The sequence below is a fragment of the Anthonomus grandis genome, chromosome 6 (genome assembly GCF_022605725.1).
Source record: "Anthonomus grandis grandis chromosome 6, icAntGran1.3, whole genome shotgun sequence".
NCBI lineage: Eukaryota > Metazoa > Arthropoda > Insecta > Coleoptera > Curculionidae > Anthonomus > Anthonomus grandis.
Genome location: NC_065551.1, coordinates 23,472,333 through 23,490,151, shown reverse-complemented (window position 1 = coordinate 23,490,151; position 17,819 = coordinate 23,472,333). Strand labels below are relative to the sequence as shown.

The 17,819-nt window shown below is 30.0% G+C and overlaps 1 protein-coding gene across 9 annotated transcripts in view; it reads left to right on the top strand.

The window, feature by feature from the left end:
• The first annotated feature begins 4,590 nt into the window (after positions 1-4,590).
• Positions 4,591-17,819, top strand: part of LOC126737091 (mucin-17-like) — a 53,379-nt gene continuing 40,150 nt past the window's right edge. For 6 of the 9 annotated variants that reach the window (XM_050441802.1, XM_050441800.1, XM_050441799.1 and 3 more), the window contains exons 1-2: positions 4,592-4,826; positions 16,704-16,857. In XM_050441802.1, coding sequence (XP_050297759.1) covers positions 16,780-16,857 — 78 coding nt within the window. In that variant the 5' untranslated portion in view covers positions 4,592-4,826; positions 16,704-16,779. Of the gene's footprint in view, positions 4,827-16,703; positions 16,858-17,819 lie in introns of all 9 variants that reach the window. The other 3 variants (XM_050441804.1, XM_050441803.1, XM_050441801.1) reach the window with 2 other exon arrangements.

Below are 17,819 nucleotides of genomic sequence, written 5' to 3'. Positions count from 1 at the left end.
AGCAACACATCTTATTTATAAGGATTATCATATCTGAAAAATCTTTTTAATCCAGAGATTAATTAATGTTTTTTTAAATCTAAAAAAATAAGTCCCTGCTTTTAGATAGTTGTTAATAGCTGTCTAGATATCCATCTCATGATACTTCTGGTGATTTTTTTCTGATTTGACAGATACATTTCTCTATCTTAGTTAGAGGTAGTTTTAATTTGAAAAATTTGTTTAAAATTCTTTTTTCCACGAACGATAATGGCAGTTTTTTTTGGTGTCGAAATTGTCGATTGATGAGTGTCAATTATGTTTGATTTACGAGTATAGGATTAATATTAAAATAATGGCTATTACGATACCTGATTATATTTATTATCGTGCATCCGTCAGATTATTTTTATTGCTCAAAAATATAATAATAATTAGATTGTTATATTGAAATTTAAATATATATACTATAAAGTGGCATTAAATTTTAGTAGTCCTTTTATATTAAATTAATAAAAAACCACGAAAATAGACAAAAAAAATAAAATAAAATACAATTTTTTTTCATAATTCTCACTGAAATTTAATGATTTATCCGGTTTTTTATTTGTAGGTTCATTAATTTTTACTTTAAAATATTTATTAAAAAAATTGTATTTTTCAAAGTTATTTAAACAAGAATATAAACCAAAGTAACAGAAGTTGCATTGGAATACATAAAAAGATTTGTTCATAAAAGACAAAAATTTAAGACAGAAAACTAAAGTAAATATGTATATTTATTGACAATATATTCATTTGCATATGTAAACAAATATGTAAAAAATAATTTTTATATTTTATTTTTTTATTTATTGTTTGCCTAAATTCGTAGTTTTTGTAGATTTTTATTTTTCACTGCATACTATTTAAAGAATATTTACCTATAACTTTTGTTATTCCCGAATATTTATTTTTAATATATTTAATACTCTTTTCTCTATTTTAGTAGTTACGGTACATTGCTGACGCAAACCATGCGTATGGTGGAGATCCACCATATTGTACAATTTTTATAAGTATATTTGTTCTCATTTATATCATATTCTTTCAACATATTCATTATTTTAAAATGAATTAATTTAAATATCATAATTCAGTATTAGCGTATTAGCGGCGATTTCAAGGCGAATCCGTATGCACTATAACACTGCACCAAGTGAAGGCGAGGACCGATGGCGGTCATTTCTTGGGCGCCCCACCAACTTACATGCGTTGGAGAAAGGACTTCTAAAGAGCGATACCATGCAAGTGTATTTTTGTATGTCCAACTTCTTCTAGTTGCATATAAAGTGTTCCTTTTTCGGATTTTATTCATTAGTGTAGTTTTTAGTAAATTGTACCCAAGGCCTCAGAGAACATGTCCTAGGTAGAATGTTTTTCACAGTTTTGCAATGTCTAGCAGTTATCGATCGGTGTTTGTCGGTTTCGTTGTTTGCTAAGACTTCCTCATTGGTGGTATGTTTTTCCCAGGGAATCTTAAGTAGTTTCCGCATGATCCACATTTGTAAGGTCTCTATCTTTTGAGGTATTTGACCTTTAGTGAGCAAGTTTCTAGTTCATATAACAGTATAGGACTTATGTAACACTTCACCACTTCCTTTCATCGTAAAAGGTACGTATTCAACTTGAGAAACCTGTTTCGAGCATTGGCTATGTGTATTTTTATCTCTTCGTCGTTGTCCCATTTGTAATTTAGTGTTGTGCCCAAGTATTTGAACTTATTCACCTTCTTGATCTGGTTATTGTCGATGTGGAGTTCTACGTTGTCATTGGGTAGTCTGCTTAGTATCATCAGTTTGGTTTTGTTTATGTTGATATTAAGGCCAAACTCCTTTTCTTTTGCGTTTATGGAATTTACGATTGCGTATAGATGTTCAGTATTATCTGCTAAGATCCAGCTATTATCAGCGTATCTTAAATGTTGATGGGAATACCATTTGCATTTATTTCCTTTGGACTATCCTCTAGTGCTAGTTGACATATCGTTTCCGTGTATATGTTGAATAGAAGCGGAGGCAATACGCATCCCTGTAGGACTCCCTTAGCTATTGTTATCCGTTTAATGTGAATCATGAGTTCGCAGTTTTGCTGCTTGGTTCCATTATGATTTCTATATTTTTTTTCCATCAATGCCACTTTTTCGTAGGATGAATACTAAAAGATCAGTAGTCGATGAAGCATATAAAAACGTCTTTTCGTTGGTCATAGCATTTCTGTGTAACTACTTCTGTTTTTGCATTTGGTGGTCTGAGAATAGCGACAAACGTGAAGGTTAGCCGGTTGCTTGAGCTCTTGTCATTTTCTTATATGTTATTAAAAAGTGCTCTAGTGTTTATTATTTTCAGTACTTCAGTATGCAGATTGCCCAGACCTGGTGCCTTTTTGTATTTTAGTGCTAAGCGTGCACATATGACTTCCGCCTTCTAGTAAGGGTGACTCCGTGCCTTCACTTAGACATACACTTTATAGATTCATACATTTTCTAACAGGCCTGTATATATGTTTCCAACATCGTTCGTATGTCCTCGGGGTCCTTTAGGATCTAGTTATTTTATTTGCCTTTGTAAAAGTGTTATCTCTTTTAGATTTTGTAGAAGTGGAAACTGTTATTTTTCCATGTGGTTTTTCTGCTTCTTTACATTTTTTAAATACCATGCATTCTTTGGCTTTCTAATTTCGCGATGAATGATTCTGTGGATTTTATTATATTTCAGAGTATCACCCTTTGTCTCCTTTCCTCCATCATATCCAGAATCTCATTGGCCATCCATTCTTTTTTGGCTTTTCTTTTTGTATCCAATGATCGTTTTTCTGTAGCTTCTTAAATGTTTACTTTGATGTTGATCCACTGTTTCTCTATGTTCTTTTGTGTCTGATATTGTCTTATTTAAATCATCCCTTATTTTGTTTCGTTCTTCAGTATTGTTAAGTGCATTATATTTTTATTATATTTTTTGGCTTTTGTTCCGCAGGTTACTAGTTTATTGTTAAAGTTGCCTATTAATGTGTTCGTGATATGATGCGATATTTTAAAATCCTTTATTGATCAGGAGGTAATCAATCTGATTGCGAATTATTTGCCTCTCATCATCTTGAGAGGATTTCCATGTGTATAATCTTTTGGGTGGCAAATTATAGAATGTGTTGTTGATGGCAAGGTCTTCCTCTTGACAGAATTGTATGAGCATTTCCTTCCACTTTCATTTCTACTTCCATGACCATATCTTCCCACAATGTCGTCTATCGAGTCTCTTCCTATTTGCGCGTTGAACTCATCTAGTGTTATACAGATTTCGTTTTTTGTTTACTGTTCTCATTAATCCCTGCGTAGAATTATTCGGCTTATATTTTGTTGCAGATAGCATTCCCGCTATCTGCAACAACAGTAGGCTATCGAAGTAGGGTGCAAAGTTTTTAACGTGTTTCCTGACTGAGTCTCTCATCAACATTTCCACTCCATTTCTATGATGAGTATTGGTCATTTCAGCTCCCAAATAGTAGAATGTTATCCTGTCTTAGTTCGCTAAGTTTCTTTTTGTCCAAAGCCTCAATATCTAATCTTTTAATTTCCTTTACTGCATTTGAGAGTTCCAATCCTGTTCTTTAAGTTTACGTTATGTCACGCCAGGGGATTCTTTGCACCTCTTGGTGATTTAATACCGCTGCTCCGAACTGGAAAGATAATGTGTCTTGGGGATATCCCTTTGGATCTTTGATGCAGTGGTTTCCCATTATCTTTTGCATCTCCAGGCTGTTGACCTTTTTACGGTTCATCCGCCTTTATAGGCACAATTTCTCATTCAAATAGAACAAGAAGTTTCTCAGAAACTCCTCTACCCAAAGCTGTTGGTTGTTTATTCCAGCAGGACGTCGACAGAACCCGGTTTGTTACCATCACCCCTTACACCCCATATTCAACTACAATTATAAAAATATTCCGTGAATAATCTTACATTTAGTTACAAGTTACTACAATAATTTAAGAAAGATGGAAAGTTGAAAACGTTCTAAGATGTTAGATCCAGCCTCAATTCAAAATTGATTCTAACTTAGTAAGTTTTTGAGGTACAAGAAACGTTTCTATATGAACTATTGGAAAAGAAATGCTCCTTTTTTGAGTAGGGCCTTGCAAGAATATTCTTATTATTTCGAAAATATTTGTAAGTGTGCGGAAAATAGGCGGAAAAAATTCTGAATCAAAACAACTCAATTCCTTGACTGAGAGTCGAGTTTTTACCTTCAAATTCATTCTTAAGGTCTTATTCTAAATAAATACAAATATCTTTAGTAGTTCATAATAAGTTGTGCCCAAAAATATTCACTAAAATTGTTATTAAAACTATATAAAGTCTTAAGTTCTTAACTTCACAATCATGTTTTTCTTCTCGAATTCATCTTCAGGAATTCTTCTATAAAATCATTTTTAAATGTAAATATTTTTTTAAATTTAACAATACAGTAACAATACTTATGCCCACCGCGTTTTACCATCACTTACGTAGTACTTCTCGCAAGTGAGAGGGAAACCGACCAGAGACTTTGCATTGGATTTTGGTTGATTTTATAATTTTTTTATAATCGAAAGACATAACCGCTGTTTACTGCTACAGTTAAAACTTTATTATCTGCGAACGCGCTATACCGGGCGAGCGGTTTTGCCGTGCCAAACGAAAGAAAATTTCATTTTTCAAAAATCGGGCGGGCGAATTAATAATAAATTTAGAATATTTTTGTGTTGTGATTTATTCATATCCAGGAGGCTCTTAATACACTTTAGCGGATTTATGGGAAAAAATAAGGAAATGGTAAGCATTTAAATTATTTATAGTTGTTATTTTATAATAAAGTTCCGGTTGTAAATAAGAAAATTTATAGAAAAAATCGCGGTTTTCAATTGCTAAATTTACAGTTTGATTTTGCGACACGTTTCTGTTGTGTCATTTCGCTGTTTAAGTTTTGCGGTTTTTGTAAAGAATAACAAAAGAAAAAATTAAAATTTTCTATATACGTCCCTTAACGTACTAAGAATTAAAATGAATTACTCTCTAAAACTAAGTTTTCAGCGTAATTTTGATTTAATCGTCCATTAATTAAAAAAGTAGCCGTAAAACTATTAAGGAAAAATTTTAAAAAATATACGTTTCAAATGAAATAACAATATTTCTCTATATAAAATTATATTTATTTTGCTATAAAGTACTTAAAACATCCCTTTAATGATGAAAAAGCGGCTAAAAATAGGGGGGAAAAAATCGATGGAGTCTCTAGGTTAGGTTGCCTAACTTACCCCGAAAAACCTTTCCCTGTAATATATTAGTAAGTATAGTAATATTTTAAATAAAAATCTGTGTTAGTCCGGTTTTACCAGGACAAATTTAGTCTGAACAGGCCCAAAATATACAACCGTTATATATGCCAACTTTTTTTAGCTAAATGACGTCCATATAAAGAAAAATAGTTAATAATGGTTAGCAAAAAAATAATGCCATCTTTCGACCAAAAATAAGTAGCATCTTTTCAATTAAATTTTTTTTTTTTGATTTACTGTAAAGGCAACATAGGCCTAGGTCGGCAAAATGTAGGGGCGAAAAAATTTCGGGGTAATTTAAGTATGAAAAAATCATATATTTTTTGTATTAAATTGAAAACGATTGTTTCAATTCTTTATTTCAAACAAGTGCTGAAATATTCTGCCTTGAAACATTGTTAAAACTATCATTGATCTTCATTGCAAGTTAAATGATCTTGCGTTGTTAACAGCAGTAAGATTTGTTTTTGTCAATAGATTGAGAAGGATTTATCCATCACTTTGAAGCTCAAAAGTTAAGACGCAAAAACCTTAAAAAAGAGGGTTCTTGACTTGGCACTAATCATTTGAATAAAATAAATGAGATTTTGAGCATTGTTTCTTTTATTAATGTTTGTAAGGCTTTAAAGATAATCAACAATATTATTTATACAGCATTCACAAAAGAATTGTCAAAATCGCATATTCTGTTAAAATAAGGGGGGCTAGTTCCAAATTGCCTAGGGGCGGCAAAGATTCAAATCCGTCAACTATTGTATATTCAGGGATGCCAACATTCTATTGTGGCGACCTAAATTTGACTTAAGTCATGATAAAAAGTTGATGCTTGTTACGATTTATAAGTCATATTTTCCTATACATCGACCTTTATAAGAAAAAAATATGGTTAATGATAGTTGTTAAGACAAAAAATAAATCTAAATAAATTATTTCTTATCTTTGCAAAAATTTATTGGAATTCAACGTTGCTTGTTAATGTATTATTATAGAAAGCTAAATGAGCTACAATATTATCCAAATACATCAAAATTTATATAAGTGAACACTACAATCATCCAGAGCGTTCACAAAAAAGGAAAATTAGGTTCCAAGCACATTAACAAATAAAAATAAAATTTTGAGAAATTAAATGAAATTCTATATAGAACAATCTTATGGAAGCAAAATTCACTATGGTGCCCCTAAGAAAATAATAAAGTTAATGATATTAGCAAAAGAGAAAAAAGGCTGACTAATTTATACAATTGCTGAAAAATTTTTGGACTATATCCGAGCTTTTGACGTTTTTTAACACAAAAAACGTTAACATTGAAAACAAATCTTGAAGGTTTGTCCTAATTTTATCAACTTAAAAATTTCCGAACCCGGGTCCGCAATTTGAATATTTCTAAAATATTTTATCGGATCATTCAGTAAATGTCCATTGGAATATGCTCTACAACTGTTGCTTATTTAGAATTCATAGACGTGACAAACAACGCCCACGCCCTCTTTTTTTAGTTGTTGCGTTTACCAAGTAAGACCGTTATCGGAAAAATAGGAATTATAGGATATTAGGTGAGTTTGTTATCTGAATAATTTGTTGTGAATTTAAAGTGTTACATTATTGAACTACATATATTCCTTCGTCCTTCCCTATTAAAATGAACAAAAAAATTCCACAATCTAAGATGTTCTATGTAATATAAATACATATTTTGTCATCAAACAAAAATTTAAATATTTTACATGGTTTCCATAAGTTATGGCCCAAAATATAATTATATGAAAATATCTGCTAACAAATAAAAATCTTAAGGTTGCAATTTTCAGTTTCAAATTTGGTGGATTTTGGCACTTGCTTGAAACATTTGTCACTTACACAAAATTTGTTTTTGATTTGTTCTGGATTAATTTTCTTTATTAATATTATTATTATTTGTTTCCTTTTGATTTATTTGATATAAATTAATTATTTTTAAGGGTTATTTCGTCTGTACCAACAGATTAATGGTTTTTATAATCGAGAATTAATTTTTTTTGTGAAAATTTTAATTAGATTTATAAATGTATTCCCATTATATACTTAACGAAAATATTCTCAAGGAAACTAAATATTTTCTAAAAAAAATAACCAAAAATTATTTTTATGAAAACTGTTTTAATTAATTTAAGTTTACCCTACGTCACTTTTTTACCATGAAATTCATTCTCCCCCAAACTCCTCTAGATAATTCACCAAGAAAAATGGGAAAAAATGTAATAATTGAACAAGTTTCCTTTCGATGCAGACATAAAAACCTTCCTGTCTTATTAATAGAATTAAACTATCGAACATTCCAGGAATACTTTCTTATTGTTCGAAGCATCAAGCTTTGGTAGAACTTTGATGATATATTGCTAGACCCCTGAACAATCAACTACAAAAAAAAATAAATAAATTTCATTTATACGCTTCAACATCACCAGGTCAACGACTGATAATCTTGTTTCTAATATTTTTCTGATTCTATACATGATAAAATTTAATTAGGCAAAACATGCAATATTTTAAAACACCCAACATTAAGAAATACAATATTATCCATTTTTCATCAATTTTTACTTAATTTTTAATACAATAGGACAAAATTGTGATAAATCCGTATTCCAGGAAGTTTTCTCGCAATTTTTTTTTCTTATGTACCTCTAATTATGAGATAAGTAATGTTACTACATTACGATTATCCATGATTTTCATTTCGATAAGACACATTTTTTAAGTTTCTACGTCATTTTATTATTCTGGAATTGCTTTGAATTATTATTTTTATTACGTAATAATGATTTCGATAAGAGAGAGATATTATTTTAAGACAATATATATGTGTTGAGAATCGCTTTAATATGAAAAAAAGTTCCAATTTCCATCGCATAATTGCTTAAATTTTTTTAACCAAAACTGTTTTGACTACCCCAAACAATCTAACATCACATTTTTACCTTGATATTCATTATCCAGAACTCCTCCTAGATTTATATAAGAAATATGAAAGTACAAGAAAAGTTATTAGGCCAAAAATACTCATATACTCTCTCTTAGGCCTATTTCATAATAATATGCCTAAGAGAAATCTAATTGTTTTATGAAAATTACCTCAAAAATAATGTAAATTCACTAAGAAAATTAGTAAAAACATTTAATAATTGAACAAGCTTCCTTCCAATGCAGGCTTTAAAACATACTACTAAACCTATTTTAAAAACCTAATTGATAGTAACTGCAAATAACAAAAAAAATTTCAATAATATTCTCCAAAATCACCAGGTAAACGATAACGTACAGCGAACGTAGAGAGTATACCGAAATACAACAGAATAAATTCAACACGGTAATATACTGTGCACATTCCGCCTTTCCAAAGTAACCTAAATCCAGTCCGCCTTTATAATATGTACTGGTTATAATTGTAAATCAAAAGGAACAAAAAAAAAATGATTCTGCAAATCGACATTTCATTTTAGTCAGTATAATTATTGTTATACCATAGGCTTGTTAGTTAATAGCAAATAATTTCAATTTAACTAGACACTTTTCATAAAGAACAAAAGTTTTAAATCAATATAGAGTTATTATGATATAGCAATAATAATATTGAAATTTTACATAGATAATAATAAGTAAATAAGGAGAAAATTGAAGATTAGAATAAGAAGAATTAATTAAGAATTTCCAGAATCCAGGTATTAATAACTGGGACACTTTTTACAAATTTATCTAAATTATTTTTCTCTTAATAAGACATAAGATCTCATTATGTCTATTAAGCCTACAGTTAATTTATTTAAACACACCTATGATTTCAAAAAATCTAAGCAGGCATCGCCCCTCACCTAATTCATTTAATAATTAACTTCCTTATAAACTAAATTATTTATAACAATTACAATAATTTCTAATCCATTTTGTGCGGTAAAATTAAGACCTCACGAGGCACGTAATTGACGTTAAATTATAGTTAAAGATTTATATTTTTCAGCTCTAATAAAAAAATAAAGTGTTTGTTAAAAAAAGTTATAATAATAGAACCTTATTAAGGAGTAATTAATAAAGAAAATATTATATATAAGATATTACTTGTTTTTTGTTCTGCCCTTATCAATTCCATTACAGCGACCGCAAAACCAAGAAAAGCAATACGTAACGCAATTTTATAAAAAGAAATTTAGGCCTAGCAATTTTTGCAATTAAATTCTGGGTTAGCGGCGTTAAACGATTTCCATGCAAATTGATAACTCATTATTTTATTATGCAATTTATGGAAGAAGTATCGTTTATTACGTAACTAATAACAAGCTTTCTGAATTCGTGTACTAAAACATCTAATGGCATGTGAGATAATTAAAAAGTAATTTTGAGCCTCGGTTATTTTAGAACGCGTGTATATGTTCACTCATATGCACGAGCGATTTTTTTAGGCCATCGAGGGTACTAGATCAAACAGCTCTTTACTATACTCCTGTGAAAATATAAAAAGATTAATCAATATAAAATAGTCATTAATAAAATTAATTTAGCTAAATTGCTGCTAAAGCATTTTTGACGTAAGAAAGGAAATATTTTTAGTACTTTGTAGCTGAGTTAAGAAACATCCTGTATATCAATAACCTAACCGTAGCCACTTGAATAAAAACCAATTTGAACGTACAAAAGGTCTTTTCGATATTAATCTTGTCCTTTACTTTATCAATAAAAATTACAAACTTTATCTATGAATGTTTCTATTGAAGAATGTTCTTGGAATGTAGCAAACTGTCGTTACGTATGTATATAACACTTTTTTCTAATTTTTATATTGATTATATCTGATTAAGTCGAACTAGGCGAAACATATATTTAAATATTTTAATGTATATGTTTCGCCTAAAAAAACCGCTTATAAAAACATATATTTTACATCACCTGATTACGAGAAATATAATATTGCCAATTTCCCATTAATTTTTATGTCACCTGTAATGCAGCGGGAGAAAATCTTGATAAATCCTTATTCCAGTAAGTTTCCTCGAAATGAGTGGGAATTTTAAATAAAATTTAGAACTGTTCCCAGACTCTTACAGTTGCGAATTACTTACAATTTTATTTGCAAAGATCGTGGTTTTAATAAAAAGAATAGCACGAAAGGTGGCGGTGTCTTGTTAGCCTATAAATTTAATTACATGGTTCAAAGCATAGATTTAGATAATATAAGAAAACACTTTTCATCTATTAATATATTGTCGCGCCCAATGTACCTCTCTGCAAAATTCATTATTTATTTATGTTGTCTATGTACCTCCTCACATAAGTACGTTGGAACATCACAATTTTTTGGGTTTTTCTCAGTATTTGTTATACCGCAGCCAAACTTACTTATTTTGGGTGATTTTAATGATATAACTGATAATCAAACACGAATAATCACTAACTTTCTAGAGTTTATTTGCACTGAACAATTAAACAAGGTTTTTAACACATTGCATAGAATTCTTGATTTAATTGTGTCAAACTTAGACTGTGAGGTAGTTGGCGACTTTCTTCCTATTGTAAATGAAGATATTTATCACCCGTATTTGCGGATTTTATTCTCGTTTGAATGTTTACCTCAGTTTAATTTAAAATTTCTCTAAGAATTATAATTTAAAAGAAAGTGCTATATAATAAATAAATAAAGAGCTTTACAATATCTTTAATTATATCGACTGGACGGATGCCTTTTTGAGATCCGAATAACATTTTATGAAAGCCTTAACCACTTAAATACCGCTATTTTAAACGCAGGTCCCAAATGGTATTCAGTTGATCTAATAAAAAAACATTAAACTAAAAGAATACTTTTACGAAAAATCAAAGAAAAGGTATTTTAGTCATTATTATTAAGAATAACGAAAAATCAAATTAAATGTTTATAAAAATCATATCTACAGTTAGTGAAACAAAACGTGAGCGTTAATGTAAAAAATGTCTGGTTGTAAGTTCAAAACAAAAAGGAAAATTCTCGCATCCCTTATAAAGTGCACTTTAATAACAACAGTCTTGAGAATCCAAATGACATTGTTAATGTTTTTCCAAAATATTTTGAAAGTGTTTATGAAAAACCTGGAAATAATACCTCTGATGATGACTTGAAATTTTAAATTCACTGAATATTAATTTCAATCTTATAACCGCTGATGAAACTTTAATGTCAATTACGAAACGCTTAGTTCTAGAAACGACATGATACCCAGATTTTTAATCAAAGACTGTGCTTACTGCTTGGTAACACCCTTAAATAAAATTTTTGATTTAATTCTTTCTGCTTAAAAATTTCCTGATGTCTGGAAAATAGCCAAAGTTATATAAAATATCGATTTTAAATAACTTTGCGAACATCCTCGAAGTGTGTATGTACTCGTCTATCTCCCTCAAATAATACCTCTAATATCCAATGCTCAGCATGGTTTTATGCCTTGCAGATCAACCGCAACTAATTTAGTCGAACTGTACGAAGACATGGCAGAAACTGTAGATAAGCGGGATGAGGTAGATGTAGTGTACACGGATTTTTCGAAAGCTTTCAATAAAATCGATTGCCCTACTTTATTAAGAAAATTAAAAGGTATTGGCATCAAAATTTATTAAATCTATTTATTTCCTATTAAAAAAACAGAGTTCAAACGGTTTTTTATAACGGCTTCCACTCTAGTATTAGAAATCGTAATGACCTTCAGTGTGCTTTAAGGGTCCAACCTGGGCCCTGTATTATTTTTAATTTTGATTAACGATATCCTTAACAATATTAATTGCAAAACTCTTTTAGATGATTTAAAAATTTACGCCAATATTTTAGGATATTATAATATACTTATTTTATAAATTCAACTAAAGAAGTTGAGCCAATGGCGTCAAAATAATAATTTATTACTTATAGCATTTAAATGTAAGAATAGCCCAATCTTATTAAATTACACTATAAATAAAGTGGATCTGCAGAGATGTGTGGAGATTAAGGATTTGGGGGTAACATTTGATGAAAAGTTGGTTGTTATTGTGCACATATATAATACTATAAAAGCAGCACCAAAAAAATGTATGTCTTATTATAAATATAATTGTCAGTCCTTTTAGGGCGAAAATGTCCTAAAAACACTTTATTGCTCACTGGTAAAATCTAAGTTAGAATACGCTTCTTTGATATGGAATCCATATTATGGCATCTATATTGCAGCCCTTGAGAATATTCAAAAAAAGTTTTTAAACGTTTTCAATTGATGAGCATTTTCCCCCTAGAGGCTTTGATAATCAAGTGCTGCTTTAACGCTTTAATATAGAACCTTTACAACTCCAAGGGTTAATAGTAGTTCGGGTTTTTTCTACAAATTATTAAATAATAGTATAAAATTCTAAAGCACTTCTTGAGAAAATCAATTTTCTTGTTCATAATGGGAACTCGTGAAGTAATTCTTTATTTTACACGAGCGCGGCTAGAACCAACCTGCTTTTAATTTGTCCTATCCATTTTATGGTCACTATCAAGTATAATCCGCCCATCTAGTTTAAATTATTTTTTATCAAGCTAGTTTAGATTTTTTTGTGTTAATCAGCTTTAATTTACTATCGATATTTGGATTCATCTAGAAAATGTGTGTACTCGTGTTCTCTTATCTCAATGTGTATTCGTATCTCAACTTTTATCCTTTTTTTTCTTTTTCTATACTTTTTTATTTTGTCAAAGTAGTAAAAGCAACTGTAAATCATTTATTTATATTATTTATAATTATGAGATGAAAAATATTACTACATTACGATCATAAGATCAAGTAATCATAATTCTTAGAGATGAGAGATACATTTTCATTATGATTGTACATGATCCATGGAGCTGAGGTGGAATTTAGTGTCAAAAGATGGGAAAAAGTTTATACGCCATTATTTTATTTAATTGCGTTAGATTTTTTTTTCTTTTGCAATTATTATTTATACATATGGAAGACATTCTTTCATTATAATTATTTATTATCTACGAAGCTAAGATGGATTTCCATGAATAAAACATGTAGAAAAAAGTGTTTTTTTTTTCAGTTTCTGTCGCATTTCATGATTTTATTACGTCCGCAATCGCCTTGAAATGTTCTTTTTATTACGCATTTATAATTTCTACCAATAAGACACATCAAAACTTTACGATTCTCTATGATTTCTGGAGCTGAGATAGATTTTCGTGATTTCACAACATTCAGTGATTTCCTTGAACCGAAGATTAATGAAAAGCACCTTTTATCTTTTCTATAGTCTAGTACACCAACCATGCTTATTAATCTTCTTTGTGATTAAAAGGTCCTAGCAACATGGCCCCCATGTCAAAATAGCATATGAAAATCTGCTCTCTATTTGGTCATCTATGAATAAAAGCAAAATAGAGCGTCTTACTACCCCCCTTAAAACCCAATTTAAAAGAACTCTAAGCACAAAAATGTTGTTTCTTAGGCTATCTGCCAATTTGTAAACCTGAGCCCATCATAAAAATGCTGGATAAACTCCCAAAAATTGACAAACATTTTTGTTTGTGATAATGGTATTTAAAACTACAAATACCACTCTGCCTGTTTTATTTTCGTTTAAATGAATATTATTTGCTGCAAATGAAAGCTTCGCCCTCTCCTGCAGTCTCTCAGAGGCAGCCACATCTTTCATTACAGAACTTGCAGAGGCTGAGATGGTGTGTCATCGGCAAAAATTGTAAATTTTACACTGGGATCAATGTGTGATAATTCGTTCACAAAACTTAAGAATAATAGGGGTCCAAGCAAAGATTCCCGTTGGAATCCGATGTTAAGTGTGCTCTTGCCGATGTAGCACCACCAAAGAACAGAACAACCTGTGCTCTATCCGCTAGATAGAAGGTTAAGTAGTTTGATGCTGTTGTCATAAAAATGATACCCAGCTAATTTATTTATTAACATAACTGAAAAAATACCCTATTGGCCGCAAGATAATGTAGAAATATTTTATTAAAAATAATGGCGATTTAAATAAAAGTAAAATTCAGTCGTTACCTATCAGTTGATTTTCGGTCGTAGTGTGAATAGTTCTTTAGATTTATAGGTTTCGTTTTGCGTTTACTTGCTTATTAGTGTTTAGAAATTTTATTAGTTAAATGTCATAGTTTCATATACGTAAATTAATCCACAAAAGTGGATTTACAATATCATACAAAGCCGAACAATGTCGCCTCCAAAAATTACTTTAAGAGACTTAAGCACATGAAGACGAACATTTATTTTGAAAATCATCAGATAAGTATTAGCCATCTGATAATACGTTTCACTCCGATTTGGATTCAGGAGATATAAAAAGAAAAATATGAGCAAAAAAAGCAGAAAAGCAAAAGCCCCAATATGTTTTTACGATAAAAACCATCCATCTACTTCACAAACTAGTGTACATGAGTTTGTTGAGGAAAATCAACCTTCAGCATCGAGAGTTCTTATGCAAAACTTTGATGCTATCAGTGATGATGAACAAACAATTAAAGATGTCCTAAGAACAATGCTACGTGATAACGATAATGATACCAACGACCAAATTTAGACAAATCCAAAATTATTTATCACTAAGCTAGAATGGGGACCACCAACTGGAATAAATGTATATAATTTTGAGTTTAGTGGGCTGAGATCGGGATTCTCTGATAAATATCATGAAGCATACCATAACAAAACACCATTTTTTTTTGGTTAATTGGCAAGTTTGGTAGAAATGTTGGCTGAGTTCGGCCGTATGTGTCTGGATAGTGTTCTTCCGACAGAATTTTTTTAGGTTGGGAAAACTAATCGCTACATAAAAAAATTTATTGAGAAAAATGTATATCCGAATTCCCGTTTAAAATCTTGCCGTGATACTGACCTAGATTAAATGCAAACACTCATGGGCATTATAATGTGGATGGGGTTATGTAATTTTATAGTATTAGAAAACTACTGGTGTAAGTAAAAAATATATGAAATTTACCTGAAACATATAATGTCTAGATATTGCTTTCAGTTATTGTTCAAAAGGAGGCACTTTTTTAATAATGACTTAGATTTGGAAAACAGACTGCAAAAAATGATAAACCTCATTGATATGGTTCGCAAGTCTTCTCTAGATCTCGTATTTATTCTAGGAGAGTACATTTATTGATGAGACTCTAGTGCCTTTCCATGGAGGACTCTGTTTCTTTGAAAATTGTCAATTCTGCAACCTTAAACTCATTTGATGAGTACTTTGAGATCAGATCAAAAATATAATCCTAGAAGTGTAGTAGAAGAAGACCCAAGTGTAGATAAATATTCAGCAGAAGAATGTAAAGATGGGATAACTATAGTAAAATTGAAAAATCGCACAGATGTACTAGTGCTTAGTACTAAACACAAGTATGAAATAGTCATCAGAAAAATCGAAACAAATTCAGAAATCAAATATAAAAATCATATCATATAGATAAATCATACATAGATATAAGTGAGTTGTTGTTAGACACCATGCTAGTAAATGCATCTTTTGCATACCATTCAGAGAAAACATAACGGACTGACTCATCAAAGAAATTACACTTCCACAAAATGTTCTTGAGCAATGTTATCGGTGGGTTGTATGTTTCAGTAAAATCAAAGAGAAATCTAGAAGAAATTGCCATGCGCAAAACCCCACAAACCACGCTAAAATGCATAGCTTGTAAAAAGCCCTACTGCTTAGACTATGTCTTTCAGATTCACTCTTGTAGATTAATTAGATTGTACTTTACGTTAGACATACTTTATTTCTGATTTTGGTGGTTGTTACATATAAGAATAAAATTAACTTTTTGCTTATGTTTGTAATTCAAATACCTACAATTAAAAAGCATGGAAAACTACCCCTTTGACTTTTAATAAATTTTGCCTCGTGAAACCATAGTAGTGTATCACACAAATAAACAACAGTTTTTACGGGTTCATTGAGACACCTAGGAGACCACTGTGCCTTCACGCGACTATATTACTCGGATTCAGTGTGAGTCCATATAGGATTCACACATCCAGAATTTTTGTTTTAATGTGGTGATACGTAGATCTTACCTGGCAGCCAACGTCTTAAGATATTAAAATATCATGAAAGACGCAATCAAAAGCCTTGCTAAGGTCACAGTGAGACACAAACAGATCCTTCATTAAATACGTCTAAAATGTTAATTTCATGATTTTATTTAACCTGAAATCGCCATGGAAATTTTTTTTTATTCGTAATTATGGCTATAGGAGCCATAATTACGTACAGTATTAATACTATCTAATATATTTAGTTACATCTATTACATCCTCAAATAATTTTTCTTGATACAACTATTTAAATATGATTTATTCTTTCTTTCAGGATATCATCTAAACTCTACCTATGCCGGGAATACCTAATGATACTTCGAGAAAGTGATCATAAATAAAATTCAAACATGAAACTCACAAACTTCTTTATTATCTTTTTCGTACTGGTGGAAGTTTATGGACAGAGAATTAGAACTGCTAACACGGTAAGTAGTAACATAATTTCCTATCATCCGCACAGTAACAGATAAATTATCGATTTATCATTATTGTTCTTAGCAATAAACGTTAATGGATTATTTATTCCATATTTGATTTCCCTTAGCAAAAAAAAATTAATTCGCAGTAATTCAATGTTAATATGAATACAATGCGCTAATCTCGCGTTTGTTTTAAATGTTACCAGTTCTTCCCACGTAATACAATTGGAGCTGATTATCATAAAAAAACATTGTGGCGGCCAAGTTCAAGAAAATGTCAATTTCCTTTAATAAAGTGAAAGTGGGCGGAAAAAGGATCGTTTTATAAATTTTAATGTGATATGTCTAGTCAATCGCTAGATAGTCAATAATAATACAGAACTTTGATTTTTTTCCTTAATTTGATTGCGCCAATCTTATTTATATTTTTTTTTTAAAACGGTTCTTATAAATGTATTTTTCTAGTTCCTTTATACATACAAAACTATTTCTGTATGTAGTGCAATTATTTTTAATATTAGTGACATGATTGAGAATTTATAAATTTTTTAAATCTAAGACAACAAAATATATTTTCATGACATTTATCTATCACTATTGCCAGATATTAATCTAATCTAACTATAAATAAAAGAATATGCAAAATCCAATAAATCATTAGATTTAATAATAAGTTAATCCATAGGATTAAACTCGATTGCATGTTTAAAATTAATAATTTTTCCTAAACTTTGGAATTTTGATATAATGTTATTTTCCGTAATTATTTAAGTAAGCACGTTAGAATAAATTAGTGTATTTTAATTAATTCTTGCATTTTAAATTTCGGTCATTTGTTTTATTCTTAAGACACTTACTAACACACTTTCCCTCGGTATAATTTTCATATATTCATACTAGTCTAATTAAGACAATTCCGCCTATATAGATTACGTAAGTTTTGCATTATTTATTATGTCCTCATATTA